Here is a 24,451-nt window from a genome sequence, read left to right on the forward strand (position 1 = left end):
TATTCATGTAACCAAGTGAGTTATGAACATTTTCCCCACACGCATTCATATAATAGAGTTTATTTATTGCAATGAAAAACGCTTGCTGATAAAGGGCACAATCATTACAAACATTGCCATAGAATGTTACATTGAAGGAAATATTGTTATTAAATTATTAAACACTTTCCAGCCATTTTAATATAAAATCTCTGTGCCATTTATTGAATACAATTTTTAACATGATAGAAATTATTTACATTGGTTCCATCCAGAAATGAGGATTTGGAATCCTGCAACTGTCTAGTGTCCAGAATTAACTAGCATTCAGAAGGTTTTATCCATTTTGCTATCAATTTTCTTCCCTCTCCTTTTGTCCTGAAGGCAATGACTTGGGTACAGCGCTGCAGAAACTATTTCTTCCTCTGGCAGCTTTCTTAGATGGATATTTCTCAGGCATCACCTTTGACAGTGAATGTTATTCAGTTATTTCACCATAAAAAATATCACAGGCAGCCTGATCCAATTAAGGCCAAAATATACAATTCCAGTGGGAGCCAATTACAATCAGGAGCAGGAGTGCTAGGCAAATTTCCATCCCTAACCAAGGGGCACTGATTTCAATAGTTATACCCTTATCTTCGATCATCAGCAAATTCAGCACAGACTGAACCAATTTAAGATCTTCCTTAGTCTTTTATGGCTCAGCTAATCACCAGATAAATAACTTGAGTCATCAAAGGGGCCAGAAACCAAATGGTCAGGAGGTGATTCTGAATCCAGGATGCAGATGCTAAATTTAAGATGATTTCAGAATTTTGGACCTTGAAGTTCGTGCATGGAACTTAGTTTTTCCAGGAAAGATGGCAATGCTTTACCGATGAGACTTTGCTTTAAAGCTACAGTGTGCTACACAGATCTAGTTCAGATCCTTTCAATATATATTGCAGTTTGTTTAAACATTATGTTACCAAACTTACTGAATGAAAAGGTAACTTTTGAAAGAAGGAAAAAGCATTTTAGAAGTTAGTTGTCATGATTTTATCCTCCTCGTCCAATTTTGGGTGTTCATTTCTACCATCCACTTACTTTGTCTCTTGAACCACTCTATTCCCTGTCATTCAGAGCAGGAAAACTTGTAACCGATCTCCAGGGCTTGACTAACGGCACCAAAAATTATCCCTAAGAAATACATCACATTGTTGTCAGTGCTTAACTGATTTCATTCTTTTGCCATAGAAAAAGCATTGCCCCCAAGTTTCACCATCCAAACTCCGCTAAAGTCAAGAAATTATATGATATGGAATCCATTACCCTTCTATGCTGCAACATGTCATGTCTGCTCAGATTTACATTTGTTAGATGCGAGTGAGAAACACAAGGTTGATCAATTCTTGACAACAGATTCTGGAGCAACAGCATCTTTTTACATGCTTGTTTTTCATACTTTGATTAAGATTAATAAAAAATTAAAAAGTGTAAAATATAGCAGGAGAAGATCAACATAAAAAAAGACAGAAAAATAAGAAAATATAATGTGTTTGTACAGCTGTGCACATATTAACACATTCTCTGGGATTACCTGCACAATTATATCAAATAGCCAGAGAGTGTAATGAATACCATCAACACCTCTTTGTCCTTTAGTCTATGACATCTTTTGGCAATCTCCACCTATCACTGGCCCTCTATCCAGCTCTACCTGTCCCACCCCACCTTAAACCAGCTTATATTTCACCCCTTTTCTATTTTTCCTTAATTCTGTTGAAGAATCATACGGACTGGAAATGTTAACTGTATTCCTCTCCACAGATGCTGTCAGACCTGCTGAGTTTTTCCAGGTATTTTTGTTTTTGTAATGAATAGCAGTTGCTTTAAAAAGAATGTTCAATCTTTTCCATTTATCTTATGTTTTCTTGCGAGCATTCAAAAATGACAGGCAGAAAAAGACCAGCTGGTCCATCAAGCTTACCCCACACTCATGATGGCTGGGGCATCATGACTGGACACTTCCTTACCTCCTGCTCCAGGAAGCACATAATCTCTTGGGAGAAACAAAAGGAAACATAAAAATACCCAAGGCCAATAAGGGAAAAAATACACTGAAAAATTCCTCTCCAAGTCCCTTAGGCAATCGAAACTGGTCCAGGAGATCACATAGAACATGTGTTAACTGGAAAGCCATTTATAGGTCATGGTTAGACTGCCTCTCGAGTACTGCATTCAGTGTTGGTCCCCTCACATGATGAGTGATCTAGTCGTCTTGGAAAAGGTTCAAAGGATTCTTCTCACCAATTTGCTCCCTTCCTTTCTTGAGACATTAACCTAGCTGACAGTACAATTTCAACATATGTCATCTGGGTGAACATTACACGGGAGCCTCGGCAGAGTATGTTGATCATTTAATTGCCTGCAGAAGGCATCCTTGGGAGACTGATAGCCATACATGGATACATCCAGTCAGGAGCAGGAAACAGACAGGATTTCACATCTCTAGCCCTGGGTTGCTGAAGCCAATTATAGCATCCCAAATGCTCAGCTGCAGCTGAGATCAGGTAATCTAGCACAGGCCAGTAAACAAAAGTGGCAAAAACATATAAAAACAAAAAACTGCAGATGCTGGAAATCCAAAACAAAAACAGAATTACCTAGAAAAACTCAGCAGGTCTGGCAGCATCGGCGGAGAAGAAAAGAGTTGACGTTTCGAGTCCACATGACCCTTCAACAGAACTAAGTTCTGTTGAAGGGTCATGAGGACTCGAACTGTTAACAAAAGTGGCACCCTCTTGATCTGTTTGAATCAGCTACTCAGAGGATCAACTTTGAGCCATCATGGGAGCATTTTTCCAGCGGGAACTATCGATTTTCTGATACATCGGTTAAAAAAAAACAGATGCGATAACATCCTTGATTAAAACGCATCTTAAATGGAAATTATGAGAAGGGACTTTGACTACAGTCATTATGATCAATCAATTGGATTTCCTATACATAACAATTCGAATCTGAACTGATTCAGTTGTCTGAATGCCTCCAGCACAAATGTGGAAAATTTAATGTCATCATCATTTTGTAAAATATGATTAAAAACATATATTTATATTTCAAACTTAATCCAGTGCCAGAATAGTGAGTCATCAGTTCTCTATTGTTATTGTAATGTCCTCTACAAGTAAGTGCAGCTCAGCTGTTATTGTTAAATTAGTGTTATTTGGAATTAAGATAGTTGGGGCTTATTATTCCCCAGTCTCATTTTATGGGGTGGGGTGTGGAAACAAGGAAATAAAATAACATACTTAATGGAAGCTTAGGTGATAACCTAATTTCTATATCCATATATTGTTTCTTAAGTTGCTTCTCCATGGGCTATGTATTCTATTCCCTGGCTATGCAGTCTGAGTTGATCTCCGCTGGGCAACAATAAGAATACTACATTTGGCCTCAGTAGCTTGGGTTAGAGAAGAGGAACATTGCTTCTGATTGCTTTCCAGTCACCCCTGTTAGAAGCACAAGTGTGAATGTCAAATGATATTGTGGCTGGGCTTGGCTGTGGTATCTATACATTAGGACAGCCTGCTGACCTCTTTTGAGGCTCATATTTGGATAGCCAGCAATCACAGAAACCCATCAAAGAGTCATTGACTTCAGGAGAGAGGTACATTTTTAATTTGGAAGATATTAGACCAGATTTGATATTCTAAGGATGCATTGGTGCTAAGAAAGAACCTGGATTTATATAGTGCCTTTGATGACCTCAAGATGTCCAAGGTGTTTCACAACTACTGAAGTCCTTGTGAACTGTAGTCATTGTTATAATATAGGGAAACGTGGCAGTCAAACTGCACACAGCAAGGTGACAAAAGTGGCAATGAGCTGAATAACCAAATGACCTGTTTTAGTCATGTTGTTTGAATGATAAGTACTGGCCAGGACATTGGGAGAATTCTTCTGCTTTTATTCAAATAATGTCATATGATCTTTACATCCACCTGATTGGGCAGAGTGGGCCTCGATTTAGTGTTTCACCTAAAAGATGGCGCCACTGACAATGCGGCACTCCCCCAGTACTGTACTTGAGTGTTAGCCTTGCTTACAAGCTCAAGTCTCTGGTTGGAACTCGACAACCTTCTAGCTCAGATGCAGGAGTGCTGCCACTAACACATTTCTACACGTCCCTGTCCTGTACACTAGTTCTTGGTTTCTGATACCAACAGGCTGTATAGGTTGGGGTTCTGTTATTCCTGTACTCAGCTTTTCTTTCTCTGTAAACCATTGCTGGCTGTCTGGGTATCCATGAACCATTGATGTTGGTGTGATGATAGACATAAATACTTACAATTATTCATGCACACCACAAACTTGCTGAAATGAAAGAGTGGGATGGACAATAAAATTCCTGGAGTCTGGCAAAAATAAGCCCCAATTTTCCTGTGATGAGCTTTGTCTACACAGATCTGATAGTCATGGCGTGCTGCAGGCTGAGAGATACTATGACTCCTGAATTATGCCAGTTTGACAAAGCCCATATGGTGTTCACTCCTCCCGTTATAATGGTTAACATCCAGATCATGCATCCTATCTCTCTCCTATTCATCATGCATGCAAAAGTAGCAGTATAACTGCAGTGTTAAGCAAAACTGTGATCTAAACATGCATCATGAGAATATTCATTCCAAATTAAAATAGATAAATAAATTTAAGGATTCGGGTTTTCATTAATCTGGTATAATTTCATTAAGAAACATATTTAATCAATGACTGTCTCAATCAGGGTACCTTATTTAGGAGGAAAGCTATTTTGACTTATTGTACAAGATTAAATATGTAGAATATTGTGCTTGATGCTTTTCAATTAATACTGCTTATTTACCCATGCTTGATATTGAAGTATTGAAAAAAATTAACCTCGTAAGATTGTGTAAACATTTCAAAACACCAAGCTTGAGTTCCACAATACTATGAATGGATAACATGTTAATTCATTCATCATCCTTGCATGTACACTGGATTATTTTTCATTAATGAATACAGACACTTCAGAATTGTCTGCTGCACATTTTATTCCACAGAACATTCAGAGAACGTAACAGCAACTGACCATCTTTCGACACTACAGTAACAAAAGAACATTGCACAGTTGACATTTATAGAGCTGCTTGCTCACATTTAATCTTCTAGTTAGTTACGACATTATTAACATTCATTTGATAGGGGAATTTGTTATCTCCAGGTAATCCTGTCTGCCATTACGGTTGACCCAGTAAAACTTGTAAGCAGTCAGTGCAAAGACACTGAAGATGATTAGTGATCCACCAATAAGGTCGTACATGGTTGGAAACATACGGAGGACCAGCAATTGGAGGATCATGGCCACTACGATCTCTAAATGTTGCACTGTGCTAACTAATGCTGGGTGGAATCGATTTAGTGCATAATATACACCTAAGAAAGCCACAGTAGAACAGATACAGATCCCTAATAGATACCCCCAGGTTTCTCCATCCAATGGTATAATAGGCTCTTGTAGGATAAACATTGTGGATGCACCCCAAACTGTACCTGTCCATCCAAAGGTGAAAAGAGCAGTCCACATGCTAACTTTTTCTTTGATAGCTCTGTAAATGATCATGGCCAGAGCTGTGGTCAACCCAGCCATTACTGTCATGGTATAGCCAAAGGCTTCCTTCCAAAGGCCCACCAATGAATTATCTTCATCAACAATATTTGGGATCATTACCAGGCAAAGGCCAAAGACACTGCAGACTACTGTGACAATGTCAGTATAGTCCAAGCATTCATCTACCAGTAGAAAGGCTAGAATGGCACTGAAGACTGTGGTGGTAGCTCTCCACATAATGGTCCCATTGCTTGGGGGTACAATTGCAAAGGAGGTGTAGGCGCAGGTAATGGAGATGACATTGCATACCCCATAGAGAAACAGACCCATCCTGTATCCTTTGGGTCCAAGAGGATGCTCATTGCCATAGCAGACAACCACAACAGCAAAGATCTGCAGGACAGAACGAATGAAGAGGAGCTCCAGTGACGGCACTTTTGACCGATCAGCAGCAAGTCGAGTTATTAATGCAACACAACCATGGGCCAAGGCAGCACCAACCAGAGCTACCCAGGTTATTCTTGGCTCAGAGGCCACACTTTGTCCAGTGTTTTCTGTCTGTTCTTCTGATAAACTCTGACGAACATCAATTGTCCCAAAGTGTGTTCTTCCTTGTTTTTTAGTGTCACCAAGAAGTTTTTTCTTTGGGTTGTCTTCAACATAATTTTCACTGTCCAGGTATGTCTCTTCATAACCCTCTTCTTCTGGCTGTGGGTAATGTGCCGTATATTTCACAGTCACTGTGTTTGGGTGGATTTTCACTCTTTTCTTCAAGGGGTGTGTTGTCTTAATAGGCGAGGATGCCATTTTTCTGAAGCAGAATCTCTTCCCTGCAGCAAATTTCATAGAAAAGTTAAATCTTTATAATGTTTGTCATTACTGTACTTGTGGAACAGCATTTGCAGTTTATATTTATGAGAAACTGGCACCACACCAACTGCTGCTTACACCAGCAAATCCAACTGATTAATTCGAAAGCCTTAATTTGAGCTATAACCCTTCCATGAATTCCTTCAACAAGAGAGTATAGAATGTTTCAAGAATCACAATGTTTCAAAGCACCAACTATGGTAAATTTAGTTAATCCCTGTGTAACTAATTCTGTCAATTAATTAGTCACTCAGAATAGGAAAGAGCCAAAGGAATGAGTTGATAAACAGTTGACTTGATAGAGAATATATGGAAACTATAATAAATAACTGGATGTTCAAAATGACAAATTTTTTAACACATTATTTTTATAACAGAACTATTTCAGAAATTAATATCAGTCAGATGCTAATGTTAGTAATTTGTAGAAAATTCAGCTACACTGCAAATAGAGCACATGTCAACTATCCTCCTTTCTGTTGCTGCTTGTAGCTACTCCTACCAGGAGATCTGCTGTCATGGTATGCCGCGATTATCTGTTTTGCGCCATTCTCACACTTTCACTGTAATTCGTCTGCAACCGCTCTGTGATGCCCATCAACCAACTACCCTTAGGTTGACCGCTCTTTCTGCTGCCCTCCGCCTTACCCTCTAGAAGAACTCTCTATCAACAATCAGTGCTAGAGTAATTCATTCCACATCCTAACAGAAGTGAAATGTTTTCTCTTCTGTATTGCCTCTTTTATGTTGCATACAAACATTGTTGCAATAACAGGAAGTTTTATTTTTATTACCGCAATGGTATTTAAAATGCCGGCATCAGGGGAAAATACAAAAACTGCCAACTTTAGGTTAAATAACTAACTGTTATTGAACCAGAGACTCCAGAAATGCATTAAATATTTCATCTGCTGGAACAGACTTCTGGAGAACACAGCTGATTGGTGTGGCTTAGTATCTTTACATGGGAGTTTTATCTGAACCATAGTAATCTTAGTATTTGATTTTTTTGGACCAGTAGACCAGTTGCAGATGATGGTGGGAGGCAGATGATGGAATCATCAAACACAACCTTTGTTATGAGCAAACATATTTTCTTCAGAGATCTTATGGTCAGTGGCAGAGCAAGGGCACTCTTCCCTGACCTTGAAGAAAAATGCCCAGAAAGATCTAACAATCTCTGTGGCAGGAATTTCCCATTTTCCCAATCGCAGTATAAATCCAGCACCAGGTTCAGTGGATATCTTGGTATACAGCAGCAGTGATGCCAGCATGCATTATTCTACGAATGGGCAGACTCAGAAGTTGCTGTTAACTTCAGGGGAGTAATGGTTACAAATGCTGACAGTTTAGCTGTCATCACCATTGCGAAATCCGTCCCAGGGCCTAGTGCTTCTGGAGCTAAAAAATTGTAACAGAAATTTGAAATGAAAGTTCAGGGCAACATATCGCAAACACTATCCACTGGCTGAGGAGAAGACTTGGCTGGACCTGAGGCCTTCAATATTTACAGAGGATCGCAGGTAGTATGCCAATATTTTTATGGGGTGACAAAGAGTGTGTCAATATAGGAAGAAATCCCTATGCAGAATAACTCAAGAAAACTTGTGTTCTCAGTGAATACTGCAAAGAAGTCATCATGTTTTGAGGTGGCTGTCAGATGCTTCTTAATCCTGTTCTTTCCTCCTTTTGCACATTGGTGTAAGTGCCCGCTTGCATTTTATCTTGACCCTTGGTCCACAAATAATGCTGCCCCCTCAGTCCTCCTTTCCATTGCAATATACTTTTTGCTGGCTTTCAAAGTAGTAAGTTTGGCAATGCCTAACGAGCACTTGAAAGCATTCATCTTTTCTCATCCACTCTTTTGACATTATTGACGAAGCTTAGCTACTCATCAAGATTTCTTAAAATAAAACTGACAGCTAGGACCCTTGGTTATTCATTTGACCAGTTTGAAAAAAATGCTTCAGGAATCACTTTCTTTATTTACACTCCTACATTTGAATGAAGAAGAAAATGTCTGGATGCTATTTCCATTATCCACAGACCTGCAAAAGAAGCCATCCACTGATAACCTGGAATGGTAACTTGCCACACCACCCACTCACTCTCGTTCCATTACAGAAATTCATGATTCAGAAATGAAAAAAAACTTTAAAAAACGAATTGTTCCTGATGGAACTTTAGATAGCTAACTGGAATGGCAGTATTAAACTAATCCAAGCAGCACAGGGATATCTGGTTTCAACCTTCACTGGGGATTTTAAGGAGTGATTCAATGTTCACTCGGATGTCCCTCATACTAAAAAAGGCCAACTGTCTCCTAAGACAAGGGTGAGTGCTTGTTTAAAATTATGTTCTTTGCAATTATGAATGGTTTTAAAGTGTTGTCAAGGCAAGTGTTTATTTACCCACGCACACTAACTATTAAATCAGATAACAGAAACTGGGCTGAGATCCCTAAAATGTGACATGGAAGACTCACTATATCAGACTCGTAGGTTACTACAGTAAAGTTAGTCTTAAACTTAATTATCCCCATCATTTTCCTCAACTGTGCCAACAGAAATCCCAAATGTTGGAATTTTTTATCACTCACCATTGCTTGATGACAACAAGGACCAATTCCATTCAGTTCTATGTATGAATGTTAATGACCGCCGAGTGGATTGGTATCGAGGCAACAGTATAGGCGGGGAGGGATCCTGCAAGGACGATGGAACTGGATTGAATCCGATTTGACTGTAGGATCTGTTCCTACTTAATATACATTCCACGGATTAACACCTGGAAATCCTTTCAGCATCCCAAAGGATGCTACGTCCCTGTTCCATTTGCCAAATTGTACTTGGACAGTGCCTTAATCAAGTAATCAAGTAATAGAGATAGGATAAATAATAAGTACGGGCTTTGTTTAAAATCGAAAAGAAACGCTCAAAAAGGGAATGAAACTGCACTCTATGAAATGTCTGTCCTTGTTCAGGTAGCCTCTTTACAAACAGGGAACTCCTTGTTACAGCGATAAATGTAACCCAGGCAGTGTCACAACAGAATATTCCCTCTGGAATAATTTACAGGAGATTTTGAGTGGTGTTGGCTTGTGTCCATTATAACAGCTCATGGCTCCATTAGTCCATGCAACATTACATTCTGGTCTCCCAGGTCAAGTTACAGTGGATTCGATAACTGAATGCTGAAGAATGTCTTGGCTCATTTTTCTGGTGAATTCTCTTTAAGGTTAAGATCTGTACGATTTATTTTGCTTGATGTAGCTTCCTGAGTACAGTTAAAAAAATAAGTGAAGTAGGCTGCCCTTTTGATCCAGTAAGTGGTGGTGACTATTGATAAATAATGTAGACATTACATGGAAATAAATGAGTACAGCGCAGTTCAATGATGGAATCATTGCAGATTCGATTCAACATTTTTGGTGGCGTTGATTTAAGTGAAGGCCAAACTGTTACTTTACAAAGAAAAGCGCCAGGTATTTATATGAAGTGTTAAATGTCTCGCTCCTGACACCGGGTGATTGCTAACACACATATGCTATTCCAATATTTTGAATTAAGGCAACACGTTTAAATTAAATGTTAGAATACGTCACAAAGAAGTGAAAATGCTAGAAAGGCTCAGCAGATCAAGCGGAGAAAGGAACCTTGACAGCGAAAGTTGATCTGATGACTTGTTTTCTTCCTCACTCTTTCTCTCTCCCTCTCCACAGATGGTGCCAGACCCTGCTGAGTCTTTCCAGCATTTTCTGTTTTTATTTCAGCTTTCCAGTAACCACAGTGTTTTATTGCCTTCGGGTCGATGCAGCGAAATTATGGGGCAGGACACACGTCAGATTTAGGCCAGGGTGCATGATGCCTGGTCAGTCTCTCTCCTGTGCATCAGGGACCCCCAAAACAAATGTAGATCTCGGCTGCACCACGAAGCGGCAACAGAACAGTTAATTGGCCAGCACATCAATGAATGCAGGCACGAAAGAAGATTATACAAAGCAGTAAACGGAATGGTACTACTTCATGCTGGAATTAGAACCAGTTCTTCAGAAAATGTTCAAAAAATAAGGTAGCTTATACGGTATTTACAGACTCCAATGTGAGGCACTAACTGATGGCTTTAATCCGAGTCTGTGAGGATGGGTACGTGTCGATAGTATCACATCATATATTTACAGGTCTGCTTTTTCTAGCAATCATTGGAAAATGTCATTGTGTTTGCTTGCTTTTGGGGCCTTTTAGAAAATCCACAGCAAGTCCGTAAGGGGCTAGCAGCTACTGTTAAATTGTACTAATAAAACGACTGGATATGTACACAATCAAAAAGCCACGTTGTAAGATGCGCTTGAAGAACTAAGTACAATGCTGCCGATCGTTAATCAATGATTTTTTTTGTGAACGGAATGACACATGTGCACATAAAATATCTTTAAACATACTATATTTAGATATGGAATAATGCCACCTTTAATACGTAGCTGGAGAGGAAAGCAGTTAGATTGGGCTTTCCTGATCTAAATGTGGATCACTCACTGACAAGCCATCTCCTTCAGTGCTCCAAATGGACAGAAGAGTCTAAATGAACACAAATGCAGCTTCTCCGCCAGCGACCCCGACTGAAATGTGCTGGAAGCCGCCCTTGAACGTCCTGTCAACATTCACTTATCACTCATCCCTCACCGTTTACAAACAGAACACAAGCGCCTGTGAGCAGCATGCAAAACACATTTAGGGTGGAAAGCACGAACGGCTCATGAATCCAACATCAGCGGGGTTCGGTGGTCCAGGCGTCAGCTTTACCTTGAGCTACCTCTCTCTGCCCCCTTTCCCACTGCAGAGCAGCGTTAATGAAACCAGACCTGCACTTAAATAGTAACGGTGAATGACCACCTGGCTAGTGGGAAGTGAGACTGAATGGTTAAAATGATAAGGTTGAGAACACAGCGAGTACTAAACCGAATGGAAGAAACACGGCGAGGTAACTGGCTCCGTTCCCATCGCAAGGCAGAAGCTCACGGCTACCCTCCTCCCCCACCCCATGCAAGAAGCAGGAAGCTAACCCCAGCTCACTGGGCTCTCCAGCAGAGATCTGCCTCTATCACAGCGGACAGTAACAGGACTTTACCTTCCCTGTCTGGCGGGCTGAGCACTTGCAATGCTGCTGACAGCAGTCGGGTTAAACGCTCCAAGGAGCACGGCGGCGGCTTTCATGTGACGGCTGCCAGGCTCCTGCCATCTCTCCCCCGCCCACCCCCCCACCCCCAACCACCTACACACACACACACACACACACACACACACACACAGCTTCTGATGGCACCGAGGAGACCTCGAGATGTTCCCGGGACCGGCGGGGAGGGGATGGGGGAGGGGGGCACCGCATTTTTTTTGCAGCTTACCTGAGCAGAAGGCACCAGGGGGAGATGCTGCGCGGCAGAGATGGTCGTACTTCCCAAGCTCTAACCTCTCTCTCCTTCACCTAGACAGAGCACAAGGCAAACAGCTGCAAGAGAACCTGGAGTGGGGAAAAGGCAGAGTGCATGCGCACAGAAGGCTGGAGTCAATTCATCAAACAGCCCAGAGCTGATCTTCCTGAATATAACATCGACAACAACTTCTCCTCATTCTCGATGTCGTAATATTATCGACAGGTTCCCAATGTTCCCGCTGTCACACTCATGTCTAGCTGGCAGTATCGTATGCATGCCCCAGCACAAAGGCACCAATTCTGTGCAAAACTTCAGGTGCCTGCACTGAGCATTGCGAGACAGTCCGAAGTGACTTCAATTTCTATACATCCCGGTAGAATTCAATAGAAACCCTAATGATCTGTTTAGCATAGGACTGTGGATGTGTCATTAATCCTGCTAATATAACACTACCTGCCTTTGAGAAGATTTATTTTTTATATAACTGTTTCAGCGCTTATTCTTCTTCAAATAAAGTAGTCATTGCAGAACAATTGCTGGCGCAGAGTTAGCCAACCCTCTCCCCAGGCTCCTCTACTCTAGCAGTGAGCCCACACCTTTCTCTAGTCTCTCTTCTATTTCCTTTCACACCTTCTCTGAGTTCATCTTGTCCCTGAGACCCATCTGCTGCTCCTTTGTCTCAATTTCCACCACAATGCTGATGATCTAATTTCCTACCTGGTCCACATGCTTATTGGCTTTGTAAAATGGTTCACTCTTGAACAGTGTCAAAGGCTGCAGTGAGGTCACATAGGACAAGGAGTGATAATGTACCATGATCATAGTCACAGAAAATGTGATTTGTGAAATTGCATGGGACCATTTTGGGCATGTAGCAGTTTTGGAAACTGTTCAGAAAGATTCAAGTATGGAATGTGGGTGTGATGAGTATAGATTTGAAAGGCAGCAAATATACAAGGACTTGGCAGGGAAGGAAGATTGATCACTCAAGGTATCATATTTGGCACACATAATAAACTCTGTACTCTTACAAATGCTGAAATCTATTATTAAGGAGGTAATACCGGGGCACTTAGAAAATATCAATGTAATTAGACTGAGTCAGCATGGTTTTGTGAAAGTGAAATTACATTTGACTAATTTATTGGAGTTCTTTGAGGCCGTAACTAGCATTGTGGATAAAGGGGAACCTGTGGATGTGGTGTACATAAATTTCCAGAAGGCATTTGTTAAAGGGCCACATCAAAGGTTACTACACAAAGTAAGATCTCATGGTTAGGGGGTAACATATTAGTATGAATAGAAGATTGGTTAGCTAACAGAGTAGGCATAAATGGGTCATTTTTGGGTTGGCATGATGTAAGGAGTGGAGTGCCACTAGGGTCAATATTGGGGCCTCAGCTATATATAATGTATATCAATGACTTGAATGAAGGGACCAAATGTATAGTTGTTAAATTTGCTGATGACACAAAGATAGGTAAGAAAGTAAGTTGTGAAGAGGACATAAAGGGTCCGCAAAGTGATATAGATAAATTAAGTGAACGGGCAAAACTTGGCATATGGAATATAATGTGGGAAGATGTGAACTTGTCCAATTTGGCAGGAAGAATAGAAAAGCAGCACATTTTCTAAGTGAAAAGACATTGCAGAACTCTGAGGTACAGAGGAATTTTGCTGTCCTGATACATGAATCACAAAAGGTAGGTGCAGCAAATGTTTAGGAAGGCAAATGGGATTTTGTTGTTTATTGTTCGGGAAATGGAATATAAAAGTAGGGATGTTTTGTTACAGTTGTACAGGGTAATGGTGAGACTACATCTGCAGTACTGTGTACAATTTTGGCCTTCTTATTTAAGAAATGATATAATCGCATTGATTCAGAGAAAGTTCACTCAACTGATTCCTAGGATAATGGGGTTATCGCTTGAGGATAGGTTGGACAGTTTGAATGCTAGTCTTAGAGTTAATCTTCTCTCCCTCAAACTGAATGCAAAATTCAATAATGTTGCGATCACTGCTACATATCCATTGGCGTTTTGAGGATTGAGGGCTGAAACTTAGAAGATCCTGAAGGGCTTGATAGAGTGGATGCTAAAAGGATCTTTCCCCTTGTGGTACACAGGGGACTAGAGGACACAGTTTAAAAATAAAACATCTCCCATTTGAGACATAGATGGGGAGAATTTTTTTCTCTCAGATGTTCATAAGTCTGTGGAACTCTCTTCCCCAGAGAGTGGTAGAGGTGGGGTCATTGAATATTTTAAAGGCAGAGGTAGATAGATTCTTGACTAACAAGGGAATCAAAGGGTATAGGGAGTAGGCAGGACAGTGGTGATGAGGCAACAATCAGATCAGCAATGATCTTATTGAATGGCGGAGCAGGCTTGAGGTGCCAAATGGCCTACTCCTGCTCCTAATTCATACATTCATATGTTAAAAAAGAGAAAAGGTAATAAGGAGAATTAGGTCATACTAAGGCACAATTTCACAGCTTCTGGGGACAACAGAACAATGCCACTATTAAGTTAAAAAATGAATACTTTTGATCTCCATTTTGCAATCATATGACTCTTATGTCACTTGTTTAAACGCAAAAAAAAATTGAGAAATTGGGAATATTTTCTATTCATTCATGGGATGTGACCATCGCTGGCTAGGCCAGCATTTATTGCCCATCCCTAATTCCCCTTGAGAAGGCGGTGGTGAGCTGCTTTCTTGAACCGCTGCAGTCCCTGTGATGTAGGTAAACCCACAGTGCTGTTAGGAAGGGAGTTCCAGGATCTTGATCCAGCAACAGTGAATGAGTGTCAATATAGTTCTAATTCAGGATGGTGAGTGGCTTGGAGGGGTATTTCCAGGTGGTGGTGTTCCCATCATCTGCTGTCCTTGTCCTTCTAGATGGTAGTGTTTGTGAGTTTGGTAGATACTGGCTAAGGAGGCTTGGTGATTCCTGCAGTGCATCTTGCAGATAGTACACACTGCTGCTTCTGTGCATCGGTGGTGGAGGGAATGAATGTTTGTGGAAGGGGTGCCAATCAAGCAGGCTGCTTTATCCTGGGAAGTGTCAAGTTTCTTGAATGTTGTTGGAACTGCACTCATCTAGGCAAGTGGAGAGCATTCCATCACACTCCTGACTTGTGTCTTTTAGATAGTGGACAGGCTTTGGGGAATCAGGAGGTGAGTTACTCACCGCACGATTCCTAGCCTCTGACCTGCTCTTGTAGCCACAGTATTTATAAAGCCAGTCCAGTTTGGTTTCTGGTCAAGGGTAACTCCAGGATGTTGATGTAAAACTTTTGCCTTTCAGCATTCCATTAGCCCTCCTTTAATACAAATCCAAAAAGTACCATTCTGGCTTAGAGCTAAGCTGTGTTAGGGTTTGATGCAGAGACTTAATATTGAACTCCACGCTTCAGTTCACACTTAATGAATTTTGGACTTGGTGAAGACTTGGACACACATAGACTTGGCAGCTTACCATAGAAACAGAAGATATAAATTTGAACAGTTTTCCATTTCCTTTCTGTTTATTAATAAGCAACTCAATTTTATAACCTTTGCATTGATCTCCATGTCACAGAGTGACTACTGTAATAAGTCAACAGTAGAAAACTCTAACCCCTGCTGGAATAAATAGCTTATCTTAGTACCCTGGTGGCACACTTGTATGGTTACTCAACATGATCCTAGTAAGCTTCCTTCAGATACTAGTCTGGAATCACCACCAGTAACAGGCTACACACTTCTCCCAGATTTCATAATTCCAATTACAATTGTTGAAAATAGGCCTGCTAGGATCCTAGCAACATACAGACATACTCTGTTGATTGAAAGTACATGTTGGTACATAAAGATCAAAAGGTTTCTTCCAATGCCAGACCTGTTTCTTTGCTCATTATACCAGATAACTGAGTTTTCATGCTTTTGTAATATTATGGGTTAGCATTTATTTTTTCTGTACTGCAACTGTGTAATCAAAGGAAGACCCTGTGTATATTAAAGCCAATTGGAAGGCTTTGCAACTTTTTAAAATCTGCAATATCCTTTTTTGCTAACACATTTTCTTTACAGCTGATGAATTATTTCAGTGTTACTGGTGTTCAATGATGAGGTTTAATGACAGGGCAAAGTAACTCTGTATAATACACAGGCTGAAATTGCTGAACTCCTTCAAGTATCTGCCCAAAGTTATATTTAATTGCAGCACAAGACCTATTTCTTTGTTAGCTGCCTGTGGGCATGTATTAGAAGGGAGCTGATTTTCAGTGCTAACTGAAAGCTGGGGTGTGGAACTAAATTGGACAGCTCTTTTAGAGAGCTGGCACAGGCCAGAATGACCCACTTCTCTAACACTATAATTCTACCTGTTATTTAAGTGGGGCACTTTTCTTTCCTTCTCTCCAAGTAAGGGTTTTTTGAAATCATACTCCCAGCAGGGGGTCTTTCCATCTGGAACACTTATTAAGAATATGACCATACTCCCCACCATATTGTACTTTTTTCATTATATGGTCTAACCAAACAGGTCAGTTCTGACCTGTTCTTCCTCCTATATACAATTTCCTGCAGATGAACATAAAACACTGTTTAAAAGTACTTTGTGACTTTTACAGCAGTTGTGTAACATCTATGGACTCCTCTGTATTTGATTAACCCTAATCTTAACCCTAACCCAATAAATCAAAAGCTTTGCATTTAATTTCATCCACCTAGCCCTAGTTAATTGTTGCTTTTGTAATATTAACAGTATACCTGACTTCACTGTGCTACAATGAACCACCCCAAAAGGCCTCACATAAATATTTTCAGCTACTAAGTTATAATGATGAGGTACCTTCCAAAGTAAGCAACTGCCACAAGGGATTTGGGTTGCTTGGAATTCCAAGACAGCCATCTTCAAGCTCCCTCAGATAAGTTATGTTAAAGTAGGCCAGCGGAAAGGAAGCTGTCTCTCATCGTTTCATCATTAAATTGGGTTGATCATAAGTGCAGCCACATATTTAAATCCCACTTGCTGACATGACAATAAATGCAACCTGACAGCACAATATTTTTTTGTTGACGCTATTTTACCTGTTGTTATTGAAGGTATTTGGAGAACATTAACATTTATATTCAGCATATGAATAATACAGCAGAAATATTTATCTGAGGCAATGCAAAGCATGTACATTCACATGACTGAGGGGATGATCAACTATGTTGTAATGTGATTGATACCAATAGCAGAATGTATATTAGTAGAATGTCACTTGGTGCTTCAGGTGCTTTAGTATGAACGTTAGCTCACATTAATATTCACCATCCGAGGTATTGCTAAAGAGCAGGGTTTCTTTATATGAGTAACATACCTGCCCCCCACCCCCGCCACCCCCACTAGAGCTATACCTTGAGTGCCCTACCATCCATTCTTAATTAGCACATTCGTTTAGATAATATCACCAACTTCAACACCTCTGTGTTCTTTTGTTCTTTTGTCTGTGACATCTTTTGATTATCTGCTCCTATCACTGCTTGCTTGTCCCTATAACCACACCCCCCCTCCACTTCTACCCCCCCACCTTAAACCAGCTTTTATTTCACCCAGAGATAAAAACATAAAAACAAAAAACTGCGGATGCTGGAAATCCAAAACAAAAACAGAATTACCTGGAAAAACTCAGCAGGTCTGGCAGCATCGGCGGAGAATAGTTCTGTTGAAGGGTCATGCAGACTCAAAACATCAACTCTTTTCTTCTCCGCCGATGCTGCCAGACCTGCTGGGTTTTTCCAGGTAATTCTGTTTTTGTTTTGGATTTCCAGCATCTGCAGTTTTTTGTTTTTATCAAAGTTAGTCTGTTTTATCAGGGTGAAATCAACCAGATATAGATAAACAGAGGCCGAGGAACTTATAAAAACAAGAAAACTGCGGATGCTGGAAATCCAAAACAAAAACAGAATTACCTGGAAAAACTCAGCAGGTCTGGCAGCATCGGCGGAGAAGAAAAGAGTTGACGTTTCGAGTCCTCATGACCCTTCAACAGAACTGTAGTTCTGTTGAAGGGTCATGAGGACTCGAAACGTCAACTCTTTTCTTCTCCGCCGATGCTGCCAGACCTGCTGAGCTTTTCCAGGTAATTCTATTTTTGCCGAGGAACTTATCACGGCAATACATTTGTGTTTGAACAGAAGATCAATGTGTACATAAAGAGGGTGGCATTAGAGCTGCAAAGTAAATGAAAATGAAAATCAGAAGACATGTATAAGGTGTGGTCACTCTGCTATCTCTTGTTTTACACTATTTCCCAAAGTGAAAATTACCCCCTCTGACCCTATGATTTGATGACCAGAACTGGCTGTCACTGTCCTCTTCAAACATAGGTGAGTTCTAGCAGAGTAATTCATTCAGGCTGGTATTATCATCATTAACTGATACTATTCTTCGGCTGTCATTCCTTATTTAGCTTGATGCACTCAGAAATCCTTATATGCTCTGTCTTTCTCCTGTATTTGGTATGGTTCCAGTTTGCTCCCTGTCTTAATCTCAAGCTTTTGATCTCCTACTTCATTTGCAGTAACTTTCAGCAGGACCCTTTTCTCTCATTTCATTTCATGCTCTGTGCCCCTCAATCTTCCATCTTTGTGCATTATTGCACCTTTAACCAGTCTCACTACTCTCTTTCCTGGATCAGTTTTTGACTGTGGCTCCCTTTGCTGCCCCCTCCTTTAATTTTATTTAATTGAAATGATGTGCCCTATCTTTGTTTATACTATCCAGTTATTCTAGTCTGAATCTCACTCACCCATTAATCCTGCCTGTGCAGATCCCTACAACTTGCACTGCAGCAATGACTCCGAGATCCTTGGCCTCTGCTACCTAGGAGGGCACGTGCAGCATTATCCTCCTTGGACATGCATTGCCCTTTCTTCATTGTCATAGATTTTAAAAATTTCTACTTAACTAGAGATGGGCAATAAATGCTAGCCTTGCCAGCACTGACCACACCTTGTGAAAGAATAAGTAAAAGATTTTTAAAAACTGCATAGCACCATCCAAATACATTTTTTGAAAGAAACACATTGATCAACTCACCAATGTTCAACTGTTTAACATTTCATTGATGTTACACTGTCAACGTAAGGCTCTCCAGACATGCTTGTATATCTTTCCTGCAATAACTTGCAGAAGCAACGTGAATCAGGGTTTGTGTTTTGGGGCCAGCCCTGGCTAAGTGTGACACCAATGCATTGATATCCAATGGCGCTGGACTGAGTCACGTGGACTCTAAAAGCTGCAAAGAATGGAAATGCACCACTGCATGTGTTAATGCAATGACATAAAAGTTAGCAATGGGAATGCAACTCAGGAATTCAGATATAGAAGTCAGCACCCCCAAATTGCAGTCCCCACGACTTTTCCACCATTACCTATGGTCCCACTCAAGTACTTATCTAGGTTCCCCTTAAAAGGATCTACAATTTTGCCTCAAGTCTTCACTCTCTGCTAGTTATAAAATGAAATTGTTCACTGTTGTGTTGTAGTTACCACAAAGCTCTTGGCTCACAAAACAAACCAGTTCCAACTGGGACAAATTGACCAAATTGATCCGGCATAAGGCTGTTTACTTTGAAAAATCAAAAATGTGTTACTGGTATGGTAGGGAACCCTCTTCTGATGTTGCAGTTAATTTTATTAGGGTAATAATGAAGATTTACATGTGTATTTGGCCCATTATATAACTGTTCTGGGGTATTTGATACCAACACTGTGCAGGGGTTATGGGGTATGTAGTTGCCTTGATAAGGACAAAAAGTACCGTGGGACCTCCATCTTCACTTGTTCTGAATAGGAGACAATACATTGAAGCCTATGTAACTCAATAAAAATAAAAACTATCTTTTTAAGATGATGGTGTGCTGGTGCGCTGGTACTTTAACTAGTTTCCCCTTGAGGTCATAAAAAAGAAAGCATTTGCATTTATATAGCATCATTCAAGTCCTCCGGAGGTTCAAAAACTCATTGACAGTGAAGTACTTTTTAAGTGCTGCTCTGTCGCAAACTGGCAGCCAATTTGCACACAAGCTCCCACAAATATTGACCAGATAATCGTTTGTTTTAGTGATGTTGGTTGAGGGATAAATTTAGGCCAGGACACGAGGGTAACTACCTTGCTCTTCTTTGAGCAGTCCCATCGAAACGTTTACATTCACTATGTTGTTTACATAGAATTACCGACCTACTTTCCAAATGTATTTGCCTGTTGAGAAATCTAGGGCTAAAGTGCACCTTTGCTTCATATAATCACTAGCTTTCAGAGAAGAATAATACCTCGAAACATAACAATATCTTGATTGACACCAGTAATGGATGCCTTGGAAAAAAATTGACCTCAATGGTCATAAACTCCCTAGGTCACAACTAATTAATATTGTAACAGGAAAACAGCAACGATACACCTACTGGTGATTGGGGTGAAATAAATACAATCAAGAGATAATGCAACAGGCCTGTGCTGCTGGCAAGGACCTTTGACCAGCCAGTAGCACAAATGGGAAATTCAGGAATGCGCTGCATCCATTTCTTTGACCATTAAAATGAAATGTCTGTAAATCGTGGGAAGTGTGTGCTCAAACCTCTGTTTAATGATGAGAGAAGGTGAGGTTCATGTCTATCAGTATAACCTTGTAAAATTACCCCCTTAAAACCTTTGTTATAAACTGCTGCAGCTTACTAGGAAAAGCTGAACAGACTAAGGCTCTTTTCTCCACAAAAGATAGTGCAGAGGGGTGATGTATTGGAGCTGTTTTAAAATTTTGAAGGCATTTGATAAGATTCACATTTCAACTTGTGGCGGCTTTATTTACAGACATTAAATATAAGATAGTGTTCTGAGGCTCTGCCGTTGATTTTTGAAATTATGATTTTTCAACTTTCAACTGACTGGAAATTTTGTGATTTGAACTGTGACAGAGCAAACTGCTTTAAAATGCAAATCCATGTTCCAAGAGGAAGGTGAGAAATCAACAAATCACTCTCAGGGGAGTGTGAAAAGAAACTTTTCCTTCAATCTGGAAGCCCATTGAAACCGTCTAAGGAAGAAACATTAAAAATGCAAAATACTGAATATTGAAACAATGGCCACCACAGACAGACACACCCAAAACCTCTTGGAAATACACATAAGGTGAAGTATTTAGGGAAGGTTGCCAGACCACTAGAGAGAGATTGCAAGTGACACAGGCAGTGTCCAGAAAGCCTCTAGCAGAGGAAACAAGCTGAGGGCTGCTCACTGTCTCCCTCTGTCTCTTTTGGAATAAGCATGTCACATGGTTCAAGAAGCCAACCCCACCAGAAGCCTACCAGCGACCTGAGATCTTGGTATTAATTGCAATATCTTCTACATCTGACTGCATCCAAGAAACCAGCTAACCTAAATCAGCTGCAATGTTTAAAATCTACGATTCAAGGACAATCAAAGGACACTTAACCGTATATTCTTCAACCTTTTTTTAAATGTGGACTCTAACTCCCCTTATTTCTGATACGTGTGTGTTTGTGTACCAAAGACTACATGAAGGCCAAATGCCTGATGCTAGTTTTCCTTATTTTTCTCTGGTTAATAAATTTGCTCTTTCTTTGACTCAATAAAATCTTGTTTGATTGGCTCCTTATTGCTCACAGCTTAAATAGTTAATACATTCTGATTTGGAAAAGGCATGTTCTTGGAAAAAGAACTTGAACCTTTGTTGTGACCACCCAAAGAGCTTGAATAGAGAAGAGCAAGTTCGCCCCTTCCCACCTAGTCATAACAATAGTCACCAATAAGGGTAAGAATTTGGAACTTGCTATCACAGGATTAGTTGGGGGTCATAGTTGGGGCATTTAAAGTGAAGCTAGATGAGCATATGAGGGGTTAAAATAGAAAATGCTGGAAAAATTCAGCAGGTCTGGCAGCATCTGTCGAGAGAGAAACAGAGTTAACATTACAAGTCCACATGCTGCCAGGCCTGCAGAGTTTTTCCAACATTTTCTGTTTTTAATTCAGATTTCCAGCATCTGCAGTATTTTGCTTATCCAAGCATATGAGAGAATAAGGAATGGAAGTATATGCGGAGAGGTTAAGATTAAGAAGGTTGAGAGGATGCTTGTGGTGAGCATAATCGCTGGCACTGACCAGTCAGGTCGAATATCCTGTTTCTGTGCCATAGACTCTGTGTAATTCTCTGTAAAACTAGATACTGGTTCCTTTAATGTCCAATACCAATCTGGATAGGAGAATATAAAAGCACACTCTCATAACTGAGGTTAATTGTGTAAGACACTTCTTTTATTACATCAGCACTTTCAATCTAAAGTCAGTGAACATCAGATTGTTGCCTTACTTCCCACACAATTAAAAAAAAACACAGCTACTTAAGTAATTTTGTCGATGGAGACTTTATGGTTACAAAATCAGATAATTTGCAGTATCCATTAGGAGATTTTAATAACTCTAAAAGAGGGAGGAGGAGGAGGGGAAACAGACCAATTGCTGCAGTGGAAGTTCAGGCTGCTGCCATACTGGCTCTGGATTCCAGTGTTCAAAGGCAAATTTAGGACTTCACAGCAGTCCAGCAATCTGTTCTTCAGCAGATGACTAAGATTGCGGCCCCAGGATAGTGCTAGTGGATTCATAAAGTACAAACTTGCTGTCCTCTCTCAGGACGACCACATTCCTGCTCCCTTTGCTGCCACACTACTCATCTACTTGCTGCTGCCTGTCAATCAGCCAGTCCAAACTGCTGAATCCCATGCTGTGATAGGTTAGCAGCCAGGCATTCTAGGCCCAGAGCTGCTCAAGGTCATCCTCCCAGGCATCTGCAGTCTCTTCCACTGAAAGTCAGCAGCTTTCTGTCAGCTAGGTTTTTGCCACGGATCAGCAATGCTTCTTCCAATGATGGCCAGCACTGCCTCCCCCGTGGGGATTAAAACACGCAGGCTCATTTACTCTCCTCCAGTTCCTTGCTACTACCTGCTGTTAACTACCATCTTCTCCTGCAATAAAAAGGGAAGTGTGTCAGTGAATGTTCTGCAATATGTTTGGTTAATGTGGCTGAAATGACTGAATAGCTGCCAGTGTGTGTGAGCTGTGAGTTTTGGGTCTGAAGCTTGCAACAGTGCTAAATGTGTACAGATGAGATAAAGCAGACCAATGTTAGAGTTAAGTCCTGATTGATAGAGATCATTGAAAGGTAAGCAGGGTTGGTGAATTAAGCGGTGGATAAGCAGGCTATTGATGCAATTGGTAGAATGACTCATTTGAAGATGAAGTCACTCACATTGACGATTTGAGTGAGATCATGAAGCTTCTTCTTGTACTGCATCCATGCTCGGAAAGGAACACTCCTAGAATTTGCATCCCTTGCTCTTTCTTCCTACTGTATCTTGAGTGTGTATTTAGAGGGCCTCTTTCAACCACACCACTGCCAACACCCCCGCCCCCAAAACCCTGCCCCTTGGACCCCCCTGCCCCTCCCAATGCCTACAGGTACACAGCATCTCTCCTCCTTTCCACCTCTCCACCAAGGCCTCCAATGCATTGTCTGAAAACCTTGGTGCACGCTACCTTGCATATTCAGCCATTGATTGCAGTATCACAACACTTATTCAATTTTGAGCAAACTCCCCACCACTTGTTGTAGCCACAATACACCTCTCCTTTAAGAGATGCAGGCTACTTTTAAATAGCACCAGCTGCTCAAAATATTACCGTGCCCACCACATGCTAATGAACAGTGTGGGTAGCTGCCTGTGTTACAGTGGCCATCCCCATTTCTGGCAGTTAACCAAGTTCTCTCCCATTCACAGTTGCAAAGCAAAGACAGAGAGGAAAATAACATCTTAATCAGCACCTAAGGAAAGACAGGTTCAGGTGTTATTACAATCGGAAAAGTGCAGGGCAAATGAGGATTATAGCTAAATTGTGAAGTGGCTGGATTCAGCATTGGTGAAGAGGAGTGCTGGAGTCCCTAGGAGAAAGATCAGCCATGGTTTGTTTTTAAATCTGTTTTAATTTCATACCTGAGCTGAGTTTTCCATTTCTCCCATTTTCCTCAGATCCTTCATTAAGCTGTTCACAGGCCTTTTGTTTCTTCCATGTCTTTTATTGCTTCAGTGCTTCTGCCTTTCACTTGATGGAGACAGACTGCTACAAACCAAAAACCTGGCAGAGATGTAAAATGAGTTGCTGACTTTTATGACCCAATTTATCCTATTGCGCAAAGTCACAAACTACTCCAAATGAACTTTAAAGGAACCAGTTATTTAAAACTAAAAACAATAAATGAAAAAGACAGTTTGATGAACAGAGGTTGGATTTGGGCCTCCATGACATGGGAGTTCATGCATCAGATTGTTTTTCCTTTCATCATAAAGCTGGTTCACACAGAAAAGATCTACTTCAAACGGATCTTTGCCATTCAGCTACATTCAGCTGGATTATTTTCTTAATATCGGTGTGCTCCCATCCACTCTGGCAGTTTGTTTCAGTTCTTTTCTTATTTATTTCTTCTGGCTACACCTCTTAATTAAT

General features: G+C 40.7%; 1 protein-coding gene across 4 annotated transcripts; it reads right to left on the minus strand.

The window, feature by feature from the left end:
• Positions 1 to 283: 283 nt before the first annotated feature.
• LOC121272337 (solute carrier family 35 member G2-like) lies at positions 284 to 11,988 on the minus strand. 4 transcript variants are annotated; one of them, XR_005941873.1, is made up of 2 exons: positions 11,868 to 11,988; positions 284 to 442 (listed from the first exon to the last, which is right to left on the minus strand). XR_005941873.1 is itself a non-coding variant. In XM_041178966.1 (2 exons), exon 2 carries the CDS (start codon positions 6,401 to 6,403, stop codon positions 5,180 to 5,182), a length of 1,224 nt encoding a protein of 407 aa, XP_041034900.1. In that variant the 5' UTR covers positions 6,404 to 6,426; positions 11,868 to 11,988; the 3' UTR covers positions 5,023 to 5,179. The 4 variants fall into 4 exon arrangements, 3 of the variants coding, with proteins under 3 accessions (XP_041034900.1, XP_041034909.1, XP_041034918.1); XM_041178966.1 differs by lacking the exon at positions 284 to 442 and adding an exon at positions 5,023 to 6,426; XM_041178975.1 differs by lacking the exons at positions 284 to 442; positions 11,868 to 11,988 and adding exons at positions 5,023 to 6,426; positions 11,594 to 11,621.
• Between the last annotated feature and the right edge of the window lie 12,463 nt (positions 11,989 to 24,451).

The sequence above is a fragment of the Carcharodon carcharias genome, chromosome 2 (genome assembly GCF_017639515.1).
Source record: "Carcharodon carcharias isolate sCarCar2 chromosome 2, sCarCar2.pri, whole genome shotgun sequence".
Classification (NCBI taxonomy): Eukaryota; Metazoa; Chordata; class Chondrichthyes; order Lamniformes; family Lamnidae; genus Carcharodon; species Carcharodon carcharias.

Coding starts and splice junctions, on each gene's coding strand:
- LOC121272337 (XM_041178966.1), bottom strand. CDS start 6,403: ATGGCATCCTCGCCTATTAAGACAACACACCCCTTGAAGAAAAGAGTG.